Genomic DNA, 24,863 nt, shown 5'->3' with positions numbered 1-24,863 from the left:
AAGTAACTCTAACAAAAATGTGTAAGATTTTTAGAGAGAAAAACTAAGAAAACCACAGAAAAACATAAAATATGTAAATATGTAATACAAAAATACATGATTTTAAAATTTAAAAATTATATCAAACATGAAGTCTTAAATACCCTATTGATAAGTAGAAAGATTTAATATCAAAAAGAAGTCAATTCTTTACAAATTATCTCAAGGTTGGAGTCTCCCATCATGTCTCAGTGGTTAACTGAGATTTCCGACTAGGAACCATGAGGTTGCGGGTTCAATCCCTGGCCTTGCTCAGTGGGTTAAGGATCCGGCATTGCCATGAGCTGTGGTGTAGGTCGCAGACTCGGCTCGGATCCCGCATTGCTGTGGTTCTGGCATAGGCTGGTGGCTATAGCTCCAATTAGACCCCTAGCCTGGGAACTTCCATATGCCGCAGGAGCGGCCCTAGAAAAGGCAAAAAGACAGGAAAAAAAATTGTCTCAAGGTTAACTGCATTTTTAGTGGAAGAAAAAAGATTCATTCTCATATTCATATAAAAGTGAAAAAATTCAAAAAGGTCCAAAGCAAGGGAAAAGAAAAGAAAAGTGATCGGCAGCACTTCCCTGCCAGGTACAGCTCATTATAAAGGTGTAGGGGTAGATGAAGAGATAAAAGGAATATAAATGATTATCCAGAAACAGACCCAGATTTAGATGGAAATTTGATATATGGCAGAAGCAGCATTATCATCCTCCTTATCTTTTCCTCTGTTTCCTTCACACGAGACCCATAACCTTAAATGGGGCTTAGATTTAGTTGTGCTGGAGAATTCTCTGTTTATGCAAAAATCTCATTATTTCACCAGGAGCTTCTGGAGAAGTTTCATCTGGGCTAAACTCAGCAGCATTTCTGACTGTTATTTTAAGATGGAGATTTTAGTTTCACACTTGGCTTTTTTATGCTAGATTCTTAGCCTCTCTTCTCTGTAACTGACTGGGGTTCCCTGACATGCCTAGACTCCTAATAAAGCTGTTTCTTCCTTGGTGGGGAAAAAAATAACAGGAAATAACCATTATTCTGAATGTGCTATTTTCCTTTACCATTCATGTCTTATGTTTTTACTGCATATATATGTACTCTTAAACAATACAAAATATCATGTTCAATACCTAAATTTTTATATAAATTATATGCCCCTTTGAAATTCCTAACTTAAAACAAATACATATATATCCATGTTGATACAGGCAGCATTAGCCCACTACCTGAGTGGTGTTTATTATACATTTCACTGATTCTTTCTACCAGCAATAGTCAGCAATACTTCATAATATGCAACATGTCTTAAAAAGAAAAAAAAAAAAAAAAGGAGTGCCCTGGTGACTTGGCAAGTTAAAGATCTGGCATTGTTACCGCTGTGGTTCCAGTTACTGCTATGGTGCAAGTTCAATCCCTGGTGTGGGAGCTTCCACATACTCTGCGTGTAGTCAAAAAAAAAAAAAAAAAGTATAGGACGTAAAGAAGTAGATACGGCAAACAGACTCAATACTTTGAGGAGTTGTTGGTAAGGGGCAGCCAATAAATGGAATGGTATTTGAAGAAGTGAAAAATAATAGATTACATGACATCTAGGGAGGGTAGATGGAACATTTGTCAGTATGTTTGTATGTTCTTGAGATACAGTCCTGGAGAGAAGAAATAAATGATAGAGGTGAGACAGGAAACAATCTGGAGTAAAGGAAGTAACGGCAGGAGTAAAATCCTTGAGTAAGCCAAAGGCAATGGGATACTGTGATCAAGATGGGATGATCAGGGAAAGTTCATCCATGGCAAGAAGAACAACAGCAGGCTCTAAGGATGAAGATGCTAGAAGGCTGAGAGGCTGAGAGGCAGGAAGATAAGACAGTCATTTGTAATTGTGTCTGCTCTGCCAATTTCATTAGAGCTAAGGTGGTCAACAGAAAGAAGGAAGGTGAGATGGTCAAAGTTGAGGAGGCCCAAGATCACATGGAATATTAATCGGGGAGAGGAGGAGAGTGAATTAACTTAAAAAGTGGAATAAAATTGCCTGGAGGTTCCGAGGGTCTACTTGACGTTTGTGGTCAGAAACTGAAAGTCAAATAAATCAGTGTAGTTATGTTGTTCTCTGGCTGTGCCATGTTAATCTGCTTGAGTCAGGTGGAAAGTTGGTTCTCTCAGATTCAGCCTCTTGGAAAGTAAATCTGAAGAGGGTAAAAAAGTTAAAAATGTACACAGGGGTACTAAGCTTAGTAAGGAGAAAGGTTAAAAAATCTCAGAGGTTGTGAATACTGTAAATATAGTAAAGTTTATAATGGACGAAATGTCCCCATAGGGTTGCGGATTTATTGAAGGTGGAGAAAAGCCAAAAAGATATGAGGAGGATTTTGGAAAGTAAGAGGCTGGAAAGAAAGATGAAAGATGTTACTGATAATGACAAAATTAGGTAAATAACCAAGGAAGTAATTAAGTAGCTATCAGAAAACAATCATGAGAAATGCAGACTCTAGAAAATGAGAGCTTGAGATGAACTGAAAGCTGTTATCTGAAAGCACGTTCAGAAGATTGAAAACACAAAACAACAGAAAGTAACCAAAATAAGTCCTCAAGGGACTCTAAATACTATGTCCTGCAAATATTATGTTAGGGAGTAGTTATCATCTGCAGACTAACCTTTAGAATATGGCTGTTGGTAATAGGCTTCTGTCTTTCACAGTAATCAAAACACCACAGAGAACATGGTACCAGGAATGTTTCAAACAATGACTAGTCCTAGGTAGCTCTCCACAAAAAATACAGCATGGAGTTAGCAAGAGGTATGCAGTCGTTATACTAGTAATTATCTTATCATTGGAAAGCAGTGCTACTCCTTATTCTGAACAATAGGCAGAATTTTTTTTCATGGGCAGATGTAGCAGATTAAGATTTACCTGCTAGAAATTAGATATGGGGCATTAACGCAATATGGGGTTTCTCATTCTGTTCCTGGCCACCACTGCCGGGGGGGGAGGTGCACCTGCAGGGCAATGCACAAAGGCTACCCTTTGGTAGAGTTCCAACACTCTCATGATGGTTCCATCCCTTCTCTCTGCAAAAAACTCCTTGGAATTCCAGCAAGTGAAAGTTATGTTACAGGGATTATCTTTTAATCCATTCAAGTTTATTTCTCACTTTAAAAGTCTGAGTACATTAACTTTCTTGGAATCAAAAGATTTGGAATTCACTTTACAACTTATTTGAATACATGAATATGTTATGAGACCTTGGCTAAGGGCCACTAGTTTAATATTTAATGTAAGTCTCAATGCTAGAAAATATGCACAATGAACTGCAGGTGTATACTCAATTTTGTGGCTTCTCTCATTGGTACTATGAATTAAATTCCACAATAAAAAACAAAGAAAGAGAAGGTTATCATATCTGCCTTTCTTACAGGCAGTTATTAGCATTGATAGAAGTTACTACAATATACACGCTTTACATATGTGCTTATATGTGTTCGTGTTTTTACCTCAAAGGATGATAAGTGCATACAGGGATGTATATGAAAATCAGGTCCTCTATACCAAAACCACTAAACAACATCAGCTAAAAGGATGTTTGGTCCCTTATCACACTGAAAAAATATATCTATATAAGCATTGGGAGATAAAGAATCATTGGCAGAAATACCTCTAAAGAATAGAAATCCAACATCTTTCTCGTAGGAACGTGAGATATTTACATTAAAATTCTTGAAAAACTGTGCTCTAAAAGAAGCTTATTCTATAAACATCTCTTTGCATATTTTTAAAGAACACATCTATACAAAAGCAGTACCATGCAGATTTCAATGAGCTAAGAGTCACAGAATTTTAAATTTTGGGAACAGAAATACCAAAATGAAACTCTCGTGGGCTTGTGACTGAAGAGGCAGACCTGAAGAAACCGATCCTTCGGCATTAACTTTTGGCTCCTATGCTGCCAAACTGACAACATCCTGAAAGAGGCTTGGTTTTACAAATCTGAATCACGAACTTTTATTTCAATACTACTTATAACTTAGATCAGCATGATGGACTTCACAGCATAGGAGTTATCATGGTGCCTTACTGATCAGAGCATAATTCCTTTTAAAAGCTTGATTCAGAAATGCTAGAAAATGTCCATTCCTAAAGGTGATTTAAGAAGTAAACTGAGGGAGTTCCCGTCGTGGCGCAGTGGTTAACGAATCCGACTAGGAACCATGAGGTTGCGGGTTCGGTCCCTGCCCTTGCTCAGTGGGTTAATGATCCGACATTGCCGTGAGCTGTGGTGTAGGTTGCAGATGCGGCTTGGATCCTGCGTTGCTGTGGCTCTGGTGTAGGCCAGTGGCGACAGCTCCGATTCGACCCCTAGCCTCGAATATACCTCCATATACCGCGGGAGCGGCCCTAGAAAAGGCAAAAAGAAAAAAAAAAAAAAAAAGAAGAAGAAGTAAAGTGAGGACTACAAAACTTATTTGACTGTAAAAGTCTAAGAACTATTTTATGTCTTTTGGAAGTTTTCACCTCACTGTGGGAATTAACAGGAGTCTGGATCAAGCGAAATGCCAGAAAAAAAAAAAAAATGAAGCTCTTTGATGCTATGTTTATGATGTTGGAATAATTGTACTGTATCATAAAATTTTGTACTTCATAAGAATTTCTGATGAAACATTTTATATTAATGTTATCAGAGACTTGCATAGCAAAGTTGTTCTCACCAGGGAATTTATATTCCTGACATTATAGTAATTCAATCATATAAAACAAAGACTTGTTAGTGGATCTCTGCATGTTAGGAGTACTGGGTGTGTAATCTTAATAAACAGTGATCTAACAAAAACCTAAAGCTGTGCTTTTTAACAGACTTATGAAAGTAATTATATCTTTATTGAAGTTACACCACTCTTAAACCCCTGCTGTTCCTGCTGTTCCTTAAAGATGGTTATTTTCTACTTAAAGAAAACAGACAAGGCTTTAGAAGAATGACTGGTGTTAAGTAATATTACACAATTTAATCAGGTTCTCTGTGCAGCTTATATAACAATGGTGCAAAAATTTCAACCCAAATAATAAAAGAGTAGAAGGTTAAAAAAAAAAAAAGACAGAATGGCTAATTAGAGAAATAGTTGGAATAACAATTCACATGTAGGCTACGCAAAAGGGAAAAGGAGAAGGTCTTCCAGAGGCAAGGATCATTCCTAGGGCATATCGTTAGCATAGGCTTTCACAGGCTTTGCACAGCCATGGCTAGAGCTAAGGAAGGCATTAACAGTGTTAAATAATGTAAGATGAGACAAAATGTCAAGAATCATCTTTAAAAAATGCTAGGGGAGAAAGGCAGGCAGAATTTTAGGAGCAGCTGTTTGGATTAGCTAGCTGAAGTAAGGTGATGATAGACAGATCTTTCAAAGTTGCTCTTTGCCCCTAGGGTTTGGTCTCTGGTTTATTCAGGGGCATTCAAGCTCTAGAGAAAAGTGTTTAAATAGCTCCTACTGTCACAAAACTCATTATAACCAAAAGCTAATTTGCATTGTACATCTGGAAATATCCATTTCCAATAGGCAGATGACAGGTGAATAAGGGACTCAAAACAAAAGGAATCTTACAGGGAAAAGCAACCACAGTCAACTAGAACTTGATAAATGATCTGGCATCTTTCAGTGAGTAACATCATGCCCCCTCCAGTAACCTACCCAGCAAACACATAGCTCCTCTATTTGGTGTTACCAGCAGCCGTGTAAACTCTAATTTGCTTTGTGTGCAACCCTTCATGAATTAAACCCCTGTCCTTTTTAAATTATTATTATCTAGTTAACTCATCCTACAATGATTGACTCAACTCTTAATAGGCTCTAAAAATTTCCCTGATTTCCAAACTTAAGATGAAATTAATATCTGTATCATATTCATACTTGATACATGTATGAATGCATAAGCACTTTTGGCACTGTATCTAGTTATATATGTGCATGTCCCTCCAGTTATGGGGACTCTGAGAGCTTTGAACCACATTACATTCACAGCACATATTAAGTGCTCAAATGATGTTAGTTGAATATATTTGTAACAACAATTGTGTCAAAAAAAGATTCTGGATTATTTCAACAAAGGAAGGATCCATATAATATGCTCTAATTCATTTCCTTTCCCTTTATAATTTATATCTGAAATTATCAACCAGAAAAGACAATATGGAGTTCCCACCATGGCACAGCAGAAACAAATTCGGCTAGGAATCATAAGGTTGCAGGTTCAATCCCTGGCCTCGCTCAGTGGGTGAAGGATGCAACATTACTGTGAGCTGTGGTGTAGGTTGCAGATGCAGCTCAGACCTGGTGTTGCTGTGGCTGTGGCATAGGCCAGTGGCTATGCCAATTAGATCCCTCGCCTGGGAACCTCCATATGCCACGGGTGTGGCACTAAAAAGACAAAGGAAAAAAAAGAAAAGAAAAGAGAATGTGCTTTTACCTTTTAGATGGCTGAAAGCATTAGATAATATGAACTAAAATACCAGAAAAAAGTGGCATCCTTCTACACAAGGGTTATAGACACCACTGACAAAAACTTTGCAATGCATAAAGTCTGTAGATTCATAGGATCTTAACAGTTAACCTGTCAGAGCAGATGGGACAAACATCAAACATTTCTCAAGTTACTCAGTGTTGGATAACACGAACACCTCAAATCCTGCTTTAAAAAACAAACAAACAAAAAAAAAAACTTCATGGTAGTACAATTCAGGGGACTCATTGGTGAGGTGGAAGTTATATTAGAAAGTATATTTTCATTGTTCAGTCATCTGCATAGGGGTCAGACTTCCCTAATATTGACGGCATGCCTAAACCATCTTTGTTGCTTCCTTTCTAATAATCTGATTTTGTGCTAAGAATTACACTCATTTACCTGCCTCCATATTTCTGAGCATTTTGTCATTCACCAAAGAGCAAATAAAAGATCTACAGTTCATAGGCTTTAGTGAACTAGATCATGACAAGGATCTGAAGACTGGATCAATATCGATATGCCTAAAATGGGAATTTTTTTCTCCACAAAACAGGTCATCAAAGGAAGCTAAATTGATTTGCAGAGGTGAGAAAAAATCAACACCAACTGGCATTGACAGTATACATAACACACTCTATAAGAAATAAATGGGAGGAAGTTGCAACTCTGCTGGCCTGAGTTTCAGTCTCAGTTGGGAGCAATCACAGACTCTGGAAATGTAAAGGTTACAGAAGGACTTGATAACCTCTACACACATCCCAAGCTAACTGGAAGACAATGATAATGAACAAGAAAAACCAAGAGTGCCAGTGGAAAGTAAAATATGAGGCAGACATGAAATTGAATATTCAATGTGCTCCCCAATCCACACACAGATGGTGGAAAACTTAAGGGTTCAAAGTGTTCGAATAAATACTCTGGCAAATCTTAGACTGACAATTAAGATATATAGATATGAACATGACCTTTATGAAAAGCCACTCTATAAAAATAATTAAAACAGTAACTAAGCAGAGAACAAATAGACAAACATGGAGGAGACAGATCTGATGCCACATATTAAGTTGAGGTGAGTTACTAAAGAAGTAAGTAAACTCTTGTAGGGGGAAAGGACAGAATCATAGTTGCAGTAACGTATTGTCTAAAATGTCCAATATTCAATAATTACAAACAAGATACATTCATATAAAGAGAAAAATGTGACCTATCCTCAGGAGGAAAAAAAAAAGGTCAATAAAAATTGACTTTGAGTGGACTCATGCTAGATTTAGCAGACAAAGACCTCAAAGATGCTATTATAAATATACTTAAATAATTTAAATGTATTATATTTAAATAACTAAAGGAAAATATAGGAATTACTCAAAAATAAGGATCGTCAAAAGAAAAAGAATCCATAAAAGTAACTAAATGGATTCCAGAGTTGAAAAATAAAACAGTGGAATAAAAAATTCACAAAACGGATTTGAGAATGTAGAAGTGACTAATAGTGACCTAGAAAGTATAGTAAAAACTATTATCCACTTCTAAGAACTGAATGAGCAAAGACTTTTTTAAGAAAAAAACACAGCCTAAGATACCTCTGCAACAACATTAAGTGTACTAATATAAATGTAATTGGGACCTAGAAGAAGAGGAAGGAGAGAGTTAACTCCCAAAGAAATTTTGCTGAAAATTGCCAAATTTGATGAAAAACATTAATTTACAAATCTAAAAGGTGCAATGAACCCCAAGTACAATAAAAAGTGATCCACACCTACATATATCACAGCTAAAAAAAAAAAAAAAAAGAGCTGAAAGACAAAGGCAAAGATTTAATCTTAAAAGCATAAAATGAAAAATACCTACTAACATATGTAGTAGAACAAAAATAAGACTTACAACTATTAGTAGTAGATAGTAACATATCTACTATCATATGTAGTAGAAGAAAAATAAGACTTTCAACTGATTTCCCATCAAAACCAATGGTGGTCAGGAGGCACTGAAAGAACATATTCAAAGTACTGAAAAATAAAATTGTCAACCAAGAATTCTATATCCAGCAAAACTACCCTTCAAAACAAAATGAAGGTGGTATAGACACCCTCAGATTTTAAAAGACTAAGGGAATGCACCATTAGAAGACTAAAAGGAAAAAACACCAGATGTTAATTCATATCTAAAGATGTAATGAAGAGCAAAGAAAGTGGTAACTGTGTTCATATATACAATATAAAAAACTGCATAAAATAATTTTCATATTTCTACTTTTAACACCTTAAAACACACAATCACTTAAGATCACAATTATAAAATTGCATCGCTAGATTTATAAAATGTATGTATGCAATACATATGACAACAGCACAGTGGAGGAGGGATGATGAACTATATTGATGTAAGGTTGCTATATTTACCTGGAAATATTTTAGTATTAATCTGAACAATAGTGTGGTAAGTTAGGAAGTAGATTTCAATTCCTAGAGTAACAACTAAGAAAGTAATTTTTACAATAGAGTTTAAAAATTGAGTGTAATTATAAGAGCACACTAAAATTACTTGCACAAAATGAAAAAGAAGGCAGCGAAGAAGAAACAGGAACAACAGAGACATGAGCCAAAGAGAAAACAAACAGCAAAATGACAGACATAAGTTCAACCACATAAGTCACTGCATCAAATGTGAATGGACTAAAACGCCAAATGACAGAGCTTGTCAAACTAATTTTAAAAAGCAAAGATAGAACTCTATGCTGTTTATCAGAGAAACACTTTATATTAAACTAGGCACATGGGTTAAAATAAAGTGGATTATAAACCTAAAAGAGCTAAATCATAAAACTTCTAAGAAAAAAAAAAGTGGAAGAAAATGTTTATCCTGTAAGATGTAAAAATTTCTTAACTGTGATACTAAAAGCCTACTCCAGAAAGGAAAAAGACTGGTGAGTTAAACTTAAGAAAAATTTAAAACTCTTGCAAGATATAACATTAAAAATGAAAAGATATGCCACAGACTGGGAGAAAATATTTGCAAACTATGTATCTAATAAAGAATTTGAATCAAAAGTATAGAATTAACTCCAATAATTCAATAATAAGAAAACAAAGATCTCAAGTAAAAGACTATACAAAAGTTTTTTGTTTTTTTTGTTTGTTTGTTTTTTGGTCTTTTTAGGACTGTACCCATAGCATATGGAGGTTCCCAGGCTAGGGGTCTAATGGGAGCAGTAGCTGCCAGCCAGAGCCACAGCCACAGCAACACTGGATCCAAGCTGTGTCTGAGACCTACACCACAGCTCACAGCAATGCTGCATCCTTAACCCACCAAGCAAGGCCAGGGATTGAACCGGCAATCTCATGGTTCCTAGTTGGGTTTGTTTCCACTGCACCACGATGGGAACACCTATACAAAAGTTTTGAATAGACATTTTTCTAAAGATAATATACTAATATCTAATAAACACAGGAAAAAATGTCCAACATTATTCGTTACGGGGGAGGTGCTTATTAAAACCACAAAGAGACAGTTATAGCAGCATTATTCATAACTGAAAGGTGGAAACAAGCCAAATATTCAAAAACTGATGAATAAACTAAACATACACCCATAATGGAATATTATTCAGCAGTAAGAAGGACAAACTACTGATATATACTGTCATTAATGAACCTCAAAAACACATGAAGAGAAAGAAGCCAGTTACAATATCCTCCATAATATAGCATTCTATTTACATGAAATTTCTAGAAATGGCAGCTCTATAGACATAAATAACAGATAGTGGTGGCCTGGAACTGACAGTAGGGACTGACTTAAAATGGGCACAAGAGAACTTTTCAGGTTATGGAAATTTTTTAAAACCTGTTGTTCTGATGGTTGCACAACAATATAAATTTACAAAAATTCACTTAACTGCACACTCACAATGAGTGACTTTTTTAATACGTATATGAGCTGTTAAAAAATGTCCATGGCAATCCACTTGGATTAACATGTGATTAATAAGTGATCCAATAAATCAAGTGTATACATCAGGTGTTGTAGACTCAGTTGTGCCCCCCCATTCATATGTTCAGATCTAAAACCCCAACGTATTATTATAAGTTATTTAAAATAATGCTTTTGCAACATGTTACCTCTGATGTTTCTGCATTCATTTCCATCAGACTTTCTTATGCCCTAGAATCCTCTACTAGCTACTATTTTTTAAAATCCTCTTTAATCCCTTTTCAGCATAACCAAAATCCTGTTATTAGAGTACTTGTCCCTATGAAAAAAAAAAAAATAGGGGAAAATAATTATACGTTTCCCACTTTATAGCATAAAGCCATATTTTGGGGGAAAAAAAAAAGGAGAATATCCAGTATTGTCTGCTTGTGGGAGACAGAGCTGTGCCCTGAGAAGCAGGTGGCCCAGGATATTGTTAGAGTTTGCCTCCAACTAGTTAGAGAGCCTGAAATATTTCACATCCTATCTGAGACCATAGTTTCTTCAGATGCATAGAATCTTTCAAGTTTTAAATTTTTGTCTGGAGCTCCACAGTGAACGTGGACTTAGCTTCATTGTTGAGTTTTCTGTTCATTTTGATTTCAGAAAATAAACTAAAATTTCTATTTACATATTGAGAAAACAGGAAAATCTTCAAAGTTCGAGCTTCTAAAAATTTGGCTCATATGAGAATAGATAATATGAAAAATAGCATTATTTTCCCTACTTTGTGACGTGCCTTTCTATTGTAATTACTTTTACTTGATGAGATTTAAATGAATATCAAATAAAGCTGCTCATTCTGCACATTCTTGAGCTTTTAAGATAAGCCTCAACATGCAATTCAAAGTTGCTTCACTCTTCCAAAGGAAGATTTTCAGACAAAAATCACAGCCTTGGTCATCTTTTTTTTTTTTTTTTTTTTTTTTTTTTTTTTTTTTTTTGGTTACCATAGTGATAAGAAGAAAAATGGGGGGAGGAGGGAGATAAAAATACCTAAACTCATACAGAAAGTTTTAAAAGTTTGACCTACTTGGTGTCTTACACCAAGAAGTTATTAATCAATCGGATTAAGTACATATATGTGTTAGGTGAAATATTCTACCAGGTGAAAAACTGTGTAGGTTGTACATCTTGAACTATTATCCACAATCAAAGAAGTCAGCATGAATGAAGATTACTGACAATCCAAAATGCATAAATCAGATTCTCTTAAAAATGGTATATACCAAAAGCAAGCAGAAAACATTAATTTAGCTGCATTTCCCATAATCGTCTCATTTTACCCATTATTTCACAATATCTCCATTTTAAATGAAAGCTTTTTATGAACCACTAGAATTTTTTAACTGGATGAAACAACATAATTGGACATATATTTTACGTTATGTTAGAGTGGCTTCTCTCTATAAAGGAAAGCTTCCCCACTTTAGGCATTATGATAAAAACAGTGTGTTTTTAAACTAGTTTTTCTTTTGAAAATTCTAGTTTTAATAAGAAATTTAATAGAGTGAATCATTTATGGAAAACCTACTACATTGCAAGGCATTATCTAGTCTGTGAAAGATCAATGAAAAGCAGTACTTGCTGTCAAGAATATTTTAATCATCTATCTAATTACGTTTGTGTAGCACTGAACTTTTAAAGTGTCTCCGCATAGTAAAATCGAAAGAGCATTGAACTCGACTTGAAGAGATCAGAGATAAAGTTCCAACTCTCCTAATGAGCTTAAAAATGTCTCTTTCTGAGTCTCAGTTCTCTCATCTGTAAAATGAACATAAATGAGCATATCATCTTCTCTAGCACACAGGTCATCATGATAATCAAAAGAGATGATATGGGTGGAAACCAATGGATAACATTCAATACAAAAATCTTTATAGAAATAAGTCAGTCTGTAATTAGAATTTTAATATTTTCAAAATAAAATTATGAAAATTAATTTTCCTATTACTTCAGTATACTTAAGAATTATTTAAGAATAATAATAGCAAATATTTATCCACTACTTATAATGGGAAACATGTTTTCTATGAATTATTGCATTTAAATCTCATAATAGCCCAATGACTTAGATAATATTATCCTCCATATAGAAAATAAGGCATAGCAGAGATAAATAATTTGTCCAAAGACATAGAACTAGTAAGTATTGCCAGGAATTAAATCCAGGCAAGCTAATTCTAGAGCCATGCTTTAAACCTCAGCTTTTTTGATATATTCCAAAATATTCTGTAAAGGAAAATATCACTATGAAGCAGTTAATTTGAACAAAAACCTGCATTTTAAATTACTAACACTAATCAGTATAAGTTTTGAAATCCCTGATTAATTCTGTTTTGCTGCATTCAATTTTTAAATTTTTATTATTATTTATTTATTATAAAGGAAAATGGAGAAAACTTAAATGTACAAGATAAATACTTTACACAACACTGTTATGATAGATCATTACTCAGTCAAAAATAATGTATAAGATATACATGGCTTGGAAATTAATGAGTATTATTAAGCAAAAAAAGTAACTTTTCAAACATGTAGAAAAACTCAATTTTCATAAAAATGTTATATGTACAGAAAAAAACTGGGAATGATAAACACAAATGTTAACAACTGCTATTTATTAGTAATTTTATGTATCTTACATCCCCAAATTTTCTATAATAAATATTCAAAGTTTTTGCCATCAGGACAAAGTTGCTTCAACAAACAACCTAGCCATGACCACTGAAGCACAAAGTGATCTGGATGCTTCTCTGGTCTGTGAACATGTATTTATGGAAAGTCTAGAAAAGTTTTCTAGGCACTAGGGATTCAGCAGCAGCAAAGCAAAGTCTGTATATAGGTAAAGAATTAAATATATTTACACTAAGAACAAACAAAGGAAGAGAACCTCAACCTATAATGAAGCTTCAGCCTTGTCACTCTGACATTAATCATATCTTCCTACTGACATGTGGGCCCTTTTCCCCTATTCAAAAAAGGGCCTCAAATGTTTTGTTCAATTTTTTTCTCAATTAAATTGTGGGTCATCCATCCTTTCGAAACATGGCAACAAAGCACAGCATTAATGTGGACACAAAAAAAATGCTGATTAAGAATCTTAAGGACTTAAGGGAATTCATTGAGATTTCCTACCCCTGATGACAGTTTCCACCCCTTACTAGTCTTTAGAGAAGGGAGAAGGGAAGAATGTTGCTTCATTTAACTTATTAAATATCCCCATACAATCAATATTATCTTTTCACTTATTTATTGTTCAGAAATGATTTTCTAACTGTGAAACTCTATTGTATTGAAATAATTTATAACGTTTAAACATTTAAACTTCACTATGTTCTTCAGCACCAAGCCCAGCTATTCAGGAGAAGTCATTTTAGTATTAGCAGTTAAAATACATTGTGGTTTAAAATATATCCAGACATAAGATATATAACATACATAACAAAAAATACATTTAAAAAGCTAAAATCGTCTCTTCTATCCCCCTAAAAATAACTTTACTGTATTAACTTCTTTTAACCTGTTCTTTAAATCTCAAAATATTTGTGGGAGTTGGTGAGCCTCACGTCCTATTGCTCCATCATCTTCTCTCCTTCTTTCATATATATGAAAACCACGTTTTAAAAATATGAAAAAGTATTTATAAGACCAGATACATAAAAGTAAGAGAAGGAAGGAAAGAACAAGGGAGGAAAGTGGGCAGGAAAAAAAGAAGGGAGAAGAAAGTGAAAGAAAAAAAGAAATGAGAAAACACTCACCTCTAAGGACCAGATCCCAAACTTCATCAATTTGCTGATGGGTTGGGAAATGACCACAGTCATTGAAGTATTTAAGGAGCTCACTTCTGTCTAATCCTTGCCAACCTTCTCTTTTGGCAAACATTGTTTCATAGACTACAAGGAAAAATATAACAGGAAATATTCTCTTTGTAAATAATGTATCAAATACATGCCCCATCTGAAAGTATCATTCAGATTGTTCACTCCAGTTTTAATTTGATGTTTAATGATAAGCCTCCCAGATGAGAGCCTCCTGCAGAAGCTTAGAGGAAGTGGGCCTGCTTCTCCCTCTGCCATTTCACAGGAGTGAAATTCCGACTTGCTTCCCCAAACAGAACACGGGCATCCTCTGGCCTGGTTTATCTGACACTGGTCCACAGACTCTCCATACATCGATGTTCAAACCAAAACATAAGACATAGCTTTGATGTCAGTGTCAGGGTTTCTGGGGCCTGCCTTCTGTTGGTCCATTTCAGCAGTCATTTTTTATTAGTTTTAATTAGTTTCCCTATTTTTTTCATCTATTTTTAATTCCTACCCACATTCTGATTACTTGACTTGCTGATTTCACTTTGGACTGCTTACTCTGCTTCTCATTTTGCCCTTATAATGTTTCTTTTTCATTCAATGACTTCATGCATTCCTAGTCTTCTTACATCTGATTCTGATTTCCTCTCCATCAAAGAATTTATGATAATTATAATTAAATAATAAAACTGTACAATTAAATAATATAGGTCTACAATTGCATTATTAATAACCATTTCTCTCCATGGTACAATGTAAAGTCTATAATGTCTTGTTTATCACATTACCTAGAATGGTGTAATGTCTTTATTGAAGAATCAATGAGATGTAACAAATTGTGAGGACATATTTATATAGTTACACTGTTTTTTTAAACTACTTATGCATTTTATATTTTACTTATTTTCAGAGGGTGTATTATTTTTGTTATTCTTACCAGTTAAGCTACTCTTCTTATTATGCTATATAAAATATTTAATGGTATATAAGACTTTCTTCTTTATAAATTTTAGTTGCATAATACACACAATTTTAATATAATGCTAATTTTTAAAGAAAAATTGAAATGTAATAGGTAATACTAAATAGTAAAGATGAAAGCCATACAAAATGGGATAAAATATAGAATAAATTTCCTATTTGTCTCAGCATATTTTCCATTCCACTTCTCCAAAGGGAGTCGCTTAATATGTTTCTTAAGATCCATGATATAATAATCTGTGTGAATGTAATTGTGTTTAAATATATGTATTTTATTTTGTAAAAAAAAAAAAATTTAAAGAACAAGCATTCTCCCTAAACCATGCAAACCAATCACTAGATATTATTGAACATGAAAAGAAAATTGTATACAGTGATGAATATATTTTCTTTGGAATTAGTTAACTAGCTAGTTACCTACAATTATAAAAGAGCTATGAAGATACAGCTGAAGGGTAAGATTTAAAATGTTCTTTAATTACTGCATGATAGATAGTCTCTTACCACTATGCATTCAGAATTGTCAATTCAAACTGTTTCCAATTTGAATTCTACCAAGTTTTCTTAATTAGTTTCTAACAAGATTTGCTTCATTAACAGAGTTTTTATTATTGTTGTAATTAAAAATAATTATGGAATATGTGCACACTCCTCAAATTAAAAAATAAATAAATAAAAATTTTTAAAAAATGACTTAGTGCATTCCTACTTGCTACTTAAAGGTCTTTTGTCACTCCTGGATCAAGGCTTCCCCAGAAAACCGTTCAGTTGGGTCATCCCTCAGCTATTTCCCATACTTGGCATTTGACAGGGATTATATAATGACCAAATGAATTAAGCGTAGTTCTCCATTTAATTTTTTTTTCAAAAAGGTAATACTGAGTCTCCATGCTGAAGTGTATGGATTAGCCCCATGAATCTGGTTGTTAATCAGCATTTACAAACTGTGCCTCTGAACAAGTTTAGCTCTGAAATATGGACTTCCAAAGACAAAGAGAACCAGAGTGGTTTCTAACAGAAGCTAACATATCATCCTGGCAATCAACCACATGGGTTTCATTTTCGATCCATTCATTCATTCACTCATTCAGTTGAGATGGACAGACCTAACACATCAACCAGTTCAAGAAGTATTTAGTGATTTCCTGAAGATGAGTAGCTATTCCAGACCCCGAAACGCAGCAGAAAATAAACATAAACTTCTATTTAGTATATCTACGACTTTTTCTCTCTATTCAAATAAGTAAGCTAGAGCGGTTGCTGTTGATGGCTCCATTCATGTTGCCTTACCTGTTACATTTCTGTGCTTGGTGACCTGACTTTCAATTGCCAGTATCTGCATTTCATTGCCTAAGGGCTCCCTCTGGCTGCAAGACTTCACTCAGCCCACCTGTGCAAGGAGCCAGCCAACGTTCCCATTGCAGCAACCTTTCATCTCTATCTGGGGGTGGGGGTTGGTGGATACAGACCTGGCACTTGAGGCAGGATGGCTACACTGTTCTCTAGAGGGATTAAGTGATGGTTGTCCACATGGTAATCTGCTCGATAATGTACTTTGTTCTTCCTTCCATCTCTTCCCTGTCATTTCTCCCTTCTGCTAACAGTATTTCCTGGGGTCAACTCCCAAGTAAGATAACTGAACTCAGTTCTCTAGTGGTGCAGTGGGTTAAGGATCTGGCATTGTTACTGCAGTGGCTTGGGCCACTGCTGTGGCACAGGTTCGATCCCTGAACTTCTACACGCCACAGCTTTGGACAAAAATAATTACCTAAAAAAGATAGTTCAACTCTCTCTCACTTTTTAAAGGATTTTTTTTTTTTTAAGTAAAAGGAGTTCCAGCAGCTCCCCCATGACAGAAGAGTTTTCTCTTTTTCTGCCTCTCTCACTTGTTTTCTCTTTCTCCCTTATTCTTCCTGCCTTTTCAACTCTCAAATACTTTTCTCCTTTCTGCTTTTTTCTCTGAAAAGCAGGCTGCTGGACTTGGTGAACTGATCTGAGTTCCATGACTCACATAAAATCTCTCCCTCTTTCCTTCTCTCTGATCACTTTCTTCCTCCTAACTCAAAGAATGCTGGTTATTGGCAAATATTTTTGGTACATAATTTTAGCATAATTAATAAACTAAATGAAAACGATCAACTTCAAAAAATATTTGTGAGACCTGATAAACCAGGCATTTGTTAATAGGGAGTGTGTATTAATGAACATAACAGACACAGTCCTTGTCTTCATGGAACTTACAGTCCACTGTAAAATAGACAGTTTATGATTAGCTAGAACTTCCAAAAAATGCAGCACTTTTACATTATAAGGCAATAATAAATTAAATGTGATTCTGATTAAATATGATTTACTTGCATCATTTTCTTATTTTTTTAAAAAAGTTATAAAAGCAATTTTAAGTTTAAAGTTGAGAAGGAGATAGGTACAGAAGTATCTCATACGACCTTTACTACCCCTCAAGCACAGCCTCCCCTCAATTATCAACATCACTCTCCAGAGTAGTGCATTTGTTACCAACGATAGACCTACACAGACACATCACAGTCACTAAAGGCAACAGTATACCCTATGATTCACTCTTGGTATTGTAGATTCTTTGGGTTTGGACAAATGTATAATAATATGTATCCATCACTGCAGTATTGTACAAAATAGTTTCACTGTCCTAAAACTCCTTGTGCCTGCCAATTCATCCTTCCCCCCATCCCATCCCACTCCTGGCAACCACTGATCTCTTTATTTTCTCCAGTTTCACTTTTTCCAGAATATCAGATAGTTGGAATCATATAGGATGCAGCCTTTTCAGATTGGCTTCTTTCACTTAATACTACACACTGATTTCTTCTGTTATTCTTATTATTTCTTTTCTGTTTATTTTGGATTTAATTTGCTCTTTTTCAAGGTTCTTAAAGTGCAGACTTAGGTTACTGATTTTAGATCTTTCTTCCATTCTAATATATGCATTTAATGATATAAATTTCCATTTAAGGGAGTTCCCATTGTGGCGTAGTGGTTAACGAATCCGACTAAGAACCATGAGGTTGAGGGTTTGATCCCTGGCCTTGCTCAGTGGGTTAAGGATCCGGCGTTGCCGTGAGCTGTGGTGTAGGTTGCAGATGCAGCTCAGATCCCACATTGCTGTGGCTCTGGTGTAGGCCTGTGACTACAGCCGGTAGCTACAGCTCCGATTCGACCCCTAGCCTGGGAACTTCCATATGCCATGGGAGCGGCCCAAGAAATGGAAAAAGACAAAAAAAAAAAAAATTCCATTTAAGCACAGCTTTGCATCCCACATATTTTTATATTTTCATTTTTATTTAGTGCAAAATAATTTTGATTTCTCTTTAGATTTCTTTTTTCCCCCATGTGTTATTTAGAAATCTGTAGTTTAATCTTCACTTTTTTGGGAATTTTTCAATTATCTTTCAGTTGCTGATTTCCTATTTAGTTTCACTGTGGTCTCAGAGGAGACATTGTATAGGTTCTATTATTTTAAATGTGTTAAGGTACATTTATGGCCCAGAATATGATTTATCTTGGTGAATGTTCCATGAGACCTTGAGAAAACTGTGTATTGTGATGTTGGATGAAGTAGTGTAGTTATGTCATTTACATCCAGTTGATGAATGGTATTGTTGAGGTCAACTATGTCTTTCCCAATCTGTTTTGCTTGATCTATTTTTTATAGTGGAGCACTGAAGTCTCCAACTGGGACAGTGGATTCATCTCTTTCTCCTTGTAGTTCTATCAGTTTTTGCTTTACATGCTATATTGTCAGGAACATACACAGTTAGAATTGCTAATGTCTTCTTAGACAATTGACTCCCTTTATCATTAAGCAATGCCTTTCTTCAACTTTGATTAGTTTCCATAATTTACAGTCTGCTCTTTCTGAAATTAATACAGCTACTCCTGCTTTTGATTAGTGTTTCTTCTCCATCCATTTACTTTAATCTATATATGTCTTTGTATTAAAAGTGAGTTTCCTGTTAGAGCATATAGTTGGGTTGTGTTTTGGTCTGCTTTGACAATATCTGTCTTTTAATTGGTGCATTCACATCATTTAACATTCAAAGTGATTACTGATAAAGCTGGATTTATATCTACTGTATCCAATAGGTTTTCCATTTGTTGCCCCTGTTCTTTGTTCTTGTGTCTTCTACTTTTGCCATGCCTTTTACACTTTTAATTAATTTTCTATGACTACACTTTCTCCCATTTCATAGCATATCTATTATACTTTTTTTAAACTTTTTTAATGGTTGCTCTAAAGTTCACAATATACATTTATAAGTAATCTAAATCCACTTTCAAATATCACTATCCTACTTCATGGGTAGTGCAAATATCTTGCAACAACAGAATAATCCTAATTCCTCCCTCCCATCCCTTGTATAATAGCTGTCATTCATATATATATATATATATATATATATATATATATATACACACACACACACATCTATAATTAGCATATATAACTATACCCAAGCTATATATTCTATTTTAATTGAGTATGTTGCTAATATTACTCTGAACAAACTTTTATGGTTGATCACTTAGAAATAAGAAAAGCAAATGTTTTACTTTGCTTTCTTATTTCTTCTTCAATGCTCTTCTTTACTTTTTGTAGTCTGAGTTTCTGGTCTATATTATTTGCCTTCTCTCTAAAAATCTTTTAAGTCTTTTTGCAAGACAGATCTACTGGCAACAAATTCCCTCAATTTCTGTTTGTCTGAGAAAGTCCTTAATTTTTTAAGGATGATTTTGCAAGGAACATAATTCGATGTTGGTGTTTTGTTTCACTCAACACTTTATTTCATGCCATTCTTCTTGGTTGCATGCTTTTGGATATATCATATGTAATTTTTTTTTCCCTCCAGAGTCAAAGTGCTTTGTCTGTCTAGCTTCTTTTAGAATTTTTTTATCTTTAATTTTCTGTAGATGGTTCTGCTTGGTGTTCTCTGGGATTCCTAGATTTACAGTTTGGTAACTGACATGAATTTGGGGGAAATTCTCCTCATTACTGTTATAAATATTTCTTATATTCCTTTCTCTCTTTTTTCTCCCTCTCGTATTCTCATACATTACTCCTTTTGTAGTTACCCCACAGTCCCTGGATATTTTGTTCTGTTTTTTATTTCAGTCTATGTTCTCTTTGCTTTTCAGTGTTCAAAGATTATATGGGTATAATTTCTAGCTCAGAGAACCTTTCCTCAGCCACTAATAAGCCCATCAAAGGCATTCTTCATTTCTGTTATAGGCTTTTTGTTGTTTTTGTTGCTGTTGTTGTTGTTAACATTTCTTTGGGGTTCTTTATTAGAATTTCCATCTTTTTGCCTACACTGCCCATCTGTTCTTGCATGCTGTATATTTTATCCATAATTCACATATTAATCATATTTGTTTTAAATCCCCAGCCTGAAAATTCCAACATTCCTTCCCTGCTGGTTCTGAAGTCTTTACAACTTGTGGGGGGATTTCTGAATTTTTGTAAACCTTGAAATTTTTTCTTGATAGCTAGACATGACATATTGGGTAAAAAGAATTGCTGTAAAAAATGTGGTGATAAGTTGTTAGGGGAGGAGAAGTGTTCCAATGTTTCTTTCGGTCTCATTCTTTTATTGAACCTGTCTCTGGACTATGATCTTCATGAGGGTTTCCCAATTTTTTTCTTCCCCTTCAGGTTGGACAGGATATTCACAGTGGACTGGGGTTGCGTATTTCCTATCCACGTGTTAGTTAGGCTCTGATAATAGCCAGCAGATTAGGCTATGGATAATTACTTTTCTCTGAAGGCAAGCCTTAAGAATGGAGTGCTCTGGCATATTTCAAAATCATTCATTTATTCATATTTATTATGGGAATCTGGTTGAGTTCCTGGAGATAAACATCACAGTATTGCAGAGGCCCCTCTATGACTGAATCCTCCTGGAATTTCTAACTCTCAGAGTTGTCCACACTGAGCCTTCAGTCATTCATTAGTTACAGTTCATTTTTCTTACCCCAGAACTGATTCCCACATCAGTTTCTGCTCATGAGTCTCTGCTCTGGTAAGCTGAGACTCCCTGAATTTGCATGTCTGTGTCTCCTATCTCAGAGGCAATAGTTTGCTATGTTCTTCCCTCTATTATAGATCTAAAAAAAGTTGTAGACTTTTTAGTCTGTTCAGCATATTTTATCTTCTTAGATGGAGGGAAGCTCCTTACACATGGAAACAGAAACAAGTACTCCTCATTTATTTATTATTTATTTATTTATTTATTTATTTATTTATTTATTTTTGTCTTTTTGCCATTTCCAGGGCCTCTCCCGCAGCTTATGGAGGTTCCCAGGCTAGAGGTCTAATCGGAGCTGTAGCTGCCAGCATATACCAAGGGCCACAGCAACACAGGATCCAAGCCATGTCTGCAACCTACACCACAATTCATGGCAACGCCAGATCCTTAACCCACTGAACAAGGCCAGGGATCGAACCTGCAACTTCACGGTTCCTAGTTGGATTCGTTAACCACTGAGCCATGATGGGAACTTTATTTTTTAACCAAAAAAATTGGATGTGATATTCATCCTAATCCTAAGCAATACTAAATTCATTAAAAATTCTCTATCAAATTAAGATAGAAATTGGGAAACTTGTTTTTGTTTTGTTTTTTCAGGGCCACACCTGCAGCACATGGAAGTTCCCAGGCTAGGCATTGAATCAGAGCTGCAGCTGCTGGCCTAGCCCACAGCCACAGCAACACAGGATATGAGCCACATCTGCAAACTATACTTCAGTTCACAGCAACACTAGATCCTTATCTGACAGATCGAGGCCAGGGATTGAAATGTATCCTCATGGGTAGCAGTTGGGTTTGTAACCTGCTGGATCACAATGGAAACTCCCAAGAAACTTGTTCTTTGTATAAAATTTGAACATTAAAGAGCATCATGTTAATGGATATCTTATTTAGTCTCCTCGATGTCCATTAATTGTTCTTCTGTTATCAAAATGTAGTTTTCCTTTTGGGAGAAACCCTTACCCACAATGAATACAGCTTCTATGCAACTATCAAGCAAATTTCTCTGCCCTCTCATGGCAAAGTGTTGGACACATAACTACTCAAGCTAATCCAATCAGGTGTTTTCTTCCTAGAATTTGAATTTAAAACTCAAGAACAAAGTCATAAAGTGCTAGCATCTTATCTATCCCTACTTTTGGTTCCCTAGCTCCCTAGAGCAACCCTGGTTCATGTCCTGTATGAAATTTGATTCTTTAGCTATCTTTCCTTTATCTTTCCTTTAAACTTCCTTTTTTGTTTTGGTTAGCAAGCATGAGCTTTCTGTTGTTTATAAACAAAAGACCATAATAAATTAATCCAATGTGTCACTTTAAAATGCAAATAGCTTAGAGCAATAAAAAAAATGTGGTCTACTTGTGTTGTCTATGGGTAATTATATATAAATTTTCTTTCTTTTGGCTGACCTCATGGCACGAGGAAGTTCCTGGGCCAGAGATCAAATCTGAGCTGCAGCTGTGACATGCATCTCAGCTGCCAGATCCCTGACCCACTGTGCCAAGCTTGGGATAGAACCGGCACTTTCACAGAAACAAACCGGATCATTAACCCACTGCACCAGAGCAGGAACTCCTATATGTAAATTTTCAATGGTTAAATTAATTGCAAATCTAAAATCAAATAAAAAACGACAGTATCACTTACATTTTTTTCTGTCCATCCATTCCTCTAGCTCTGCAAGGTTTATTATTTGCCTTGTCCTCCAAAGACCAAGTCGATATTTGATACGATAGATTAGTTTGCAATACTTGTTTATAACTGCTCTCAAATCTGGTCCATGACACAAGGCCTATGAAACAGCAATACAGACAAATGAATTCCTTATGTAATAATGCTATTTATATTTAATCTGATTTTACTCTATTCCTTTCATCTGTCTCACCCAGTTTCTCAGATTATGGATATATTTATTTAAGTTATAAACTAGGGTGGTTAAATACATGCATTATAGAGAAAGTCTCCCTAAAGTTTAGAGAGCTTCATTTTGACTTGCTTTGTCATCACATACTCATTCTTCTCATAAAACAGAGATCTCAGAGGTAGATATTTTCATAGCAGCTTCCTAAGTGTCCAGATTTCTATAATACATAGATCACTCAGCCAGAAAAAAAAATAAGATTTTTATTATGGCATTACTCTGTAATAGATGATTCTTGCCTAAGCTATCCATTCTAGGTATTAACATCCTGGTATTTTCTTTCTTTTGAAAATTGCATATTTATGTCTTTTACCTATTTTTTACTGCTTTTTTTTTCAGGTTTTACTTATTGATTTCTTTTAAAAATCTGAATATTAAAGAAATTAATCATTTTCAGCATATGTGCAAATGTTTATTAGTTTACCTTTTATCTCTGACTATATTTTTCTGTATATACATTTTCTACAGTCTACCACAACAGACTTTTAAAAATTAAAGTGTACAAATTCATGTATTTCAGGTGTTCTTTTTCTTTTCTAAGCAGCCATTTCCATTTTCTCTATCAATTTATTTTTACATTTTATAATTTCTAGCTCATGAATTTCTCAACTTATCTTTATTAATTCCTTTTTAAGATACATTTTTCCTCTTCTTGACTTCTTGAATTAAAGACTTAATTCATCTATTTTCATTATTTTTTTTTAGAAATTTCATTATTTTTTAAGGTCATGAAATTTCCTCTGAATCAGTTTTCCTTTGATGTACTTTGCATACCATTATACAAGTGAAAACACTGAAGCATATTAATCTTTAAATAACTTCCCAAGGTCCTATAGTTAGTAAGTTGCAGAATTGGTTCTGAAATCAAAACAGGGATACTCTAGAGCCCACACTTTTAATCATATACTATATTCCTCAGTATATTGTATACTTGTAAATTATACAACTTGGGTTCTTTACCACTGAGGCATGACAAGGAACTCCCACTACTTTCCTTTTCTCCCTTCTCATTCCATCTGAATTCCATCAGAATCAGGCAGATTCTGAGTGTTTGCTAATGTCTTTCAACACTGAGTAACACTTTCCAATGTGTATTTTTAATATGTCTTTTGTTCAATAGGCTCTTGTCATTTCGTTGTTGTTACTGTTTTGTTTTAAATAATGAATTGGTCACACTTTTGGAACATTCTTCATAATTCAGATCTTAGTAGGAAACAGAACTCACCTCCTACAATTTGAAATCGATTTCTGTGGTAGAGTAACTGTGGCAGCAATATCCATTTTTCAAGAAGCAGTACAGCATCTGCATCAGACTCTGTGCAGTATCTGGCTAGAGTTCTGGCTAGAGTCCTGAGAATTACCTATGGTAGCCTTTATCATTCCTTCAATGTTTCTGAGCTTAATTCTTCAGACTTCTGACCAATATTCTACTTAATATCAATCTGTCAGTAGATTTATTTTGCTTATAATTAAGAATCAAGTATTGTTTTAATTGTATTCTTAGAACATGAGCCAAAAGGTCCCTGCCTGGAGCACTGCTTAGTTGAATGATGACATTTGCTAAGCAGGCAGAGGGCAGTGGGCAGCCACCAAACCCAATTTGAGTGTTTTCCCT

The 24,863-nt window shown here is 34.8% G+C and overlaps 1 protein-coding gene across 5 annotated transcripts in view; it reads right to left on the bottom strand.

Annotated features, from left to right (window-relative positions):
- Nucleotides 1–24,863, bottom strand: part of IQCM (IQ motif containing M) — a 605,776-nt gene that overhangs the window by 152,820 nt on the left and 428,093 nt on the right. For 4 of the 5 annotated variants that reach the window (XM_084972727.1, XM_084972730.1, XM_084972732.1 and 1 more), the window contains 2 exons: nt 22,975–23,119; nt 14,237–14,371 (listed from right to left, as the gene is read on the bottom strand). In XM_084972727.1, the coding sequence (XP_084828853.1) occupies nt 14,237–14,371; nt 22,975–23,119 (280 nt within the window). Of the gene's footprint in view, nt 1–12,059; nt 14,372–22,974; nt 23,120–24,863 lie in introns of those variants that run through there. The other variant, XM_084972731.1, reaches the window with a different exon arrangement.

The sequence above is a fragment of the Sus scrofa genome, chromosome 8, assembly GCF_054392235.1.
Source record: "Sus scrofa isolate SSC_HxYL_T2T_F1_AM1 chromosome 8, Sscrofa_HxYL_maternal_Yorkshire_Landrace_v2.0, whole genome shotgun sequence".
Taxonomy (NCBI): domain Eukaryota; kingdom Metazoa; phylum Chordata; class Mammalia; order Artiodactyla; family Suidae; genus Sus; species Sus scrofa.
The sequence above is the reverse complement of the archived record's forward strand: the minus strand, read 5'-3'. Positions and strand labels throughout refer to the sequence as shown.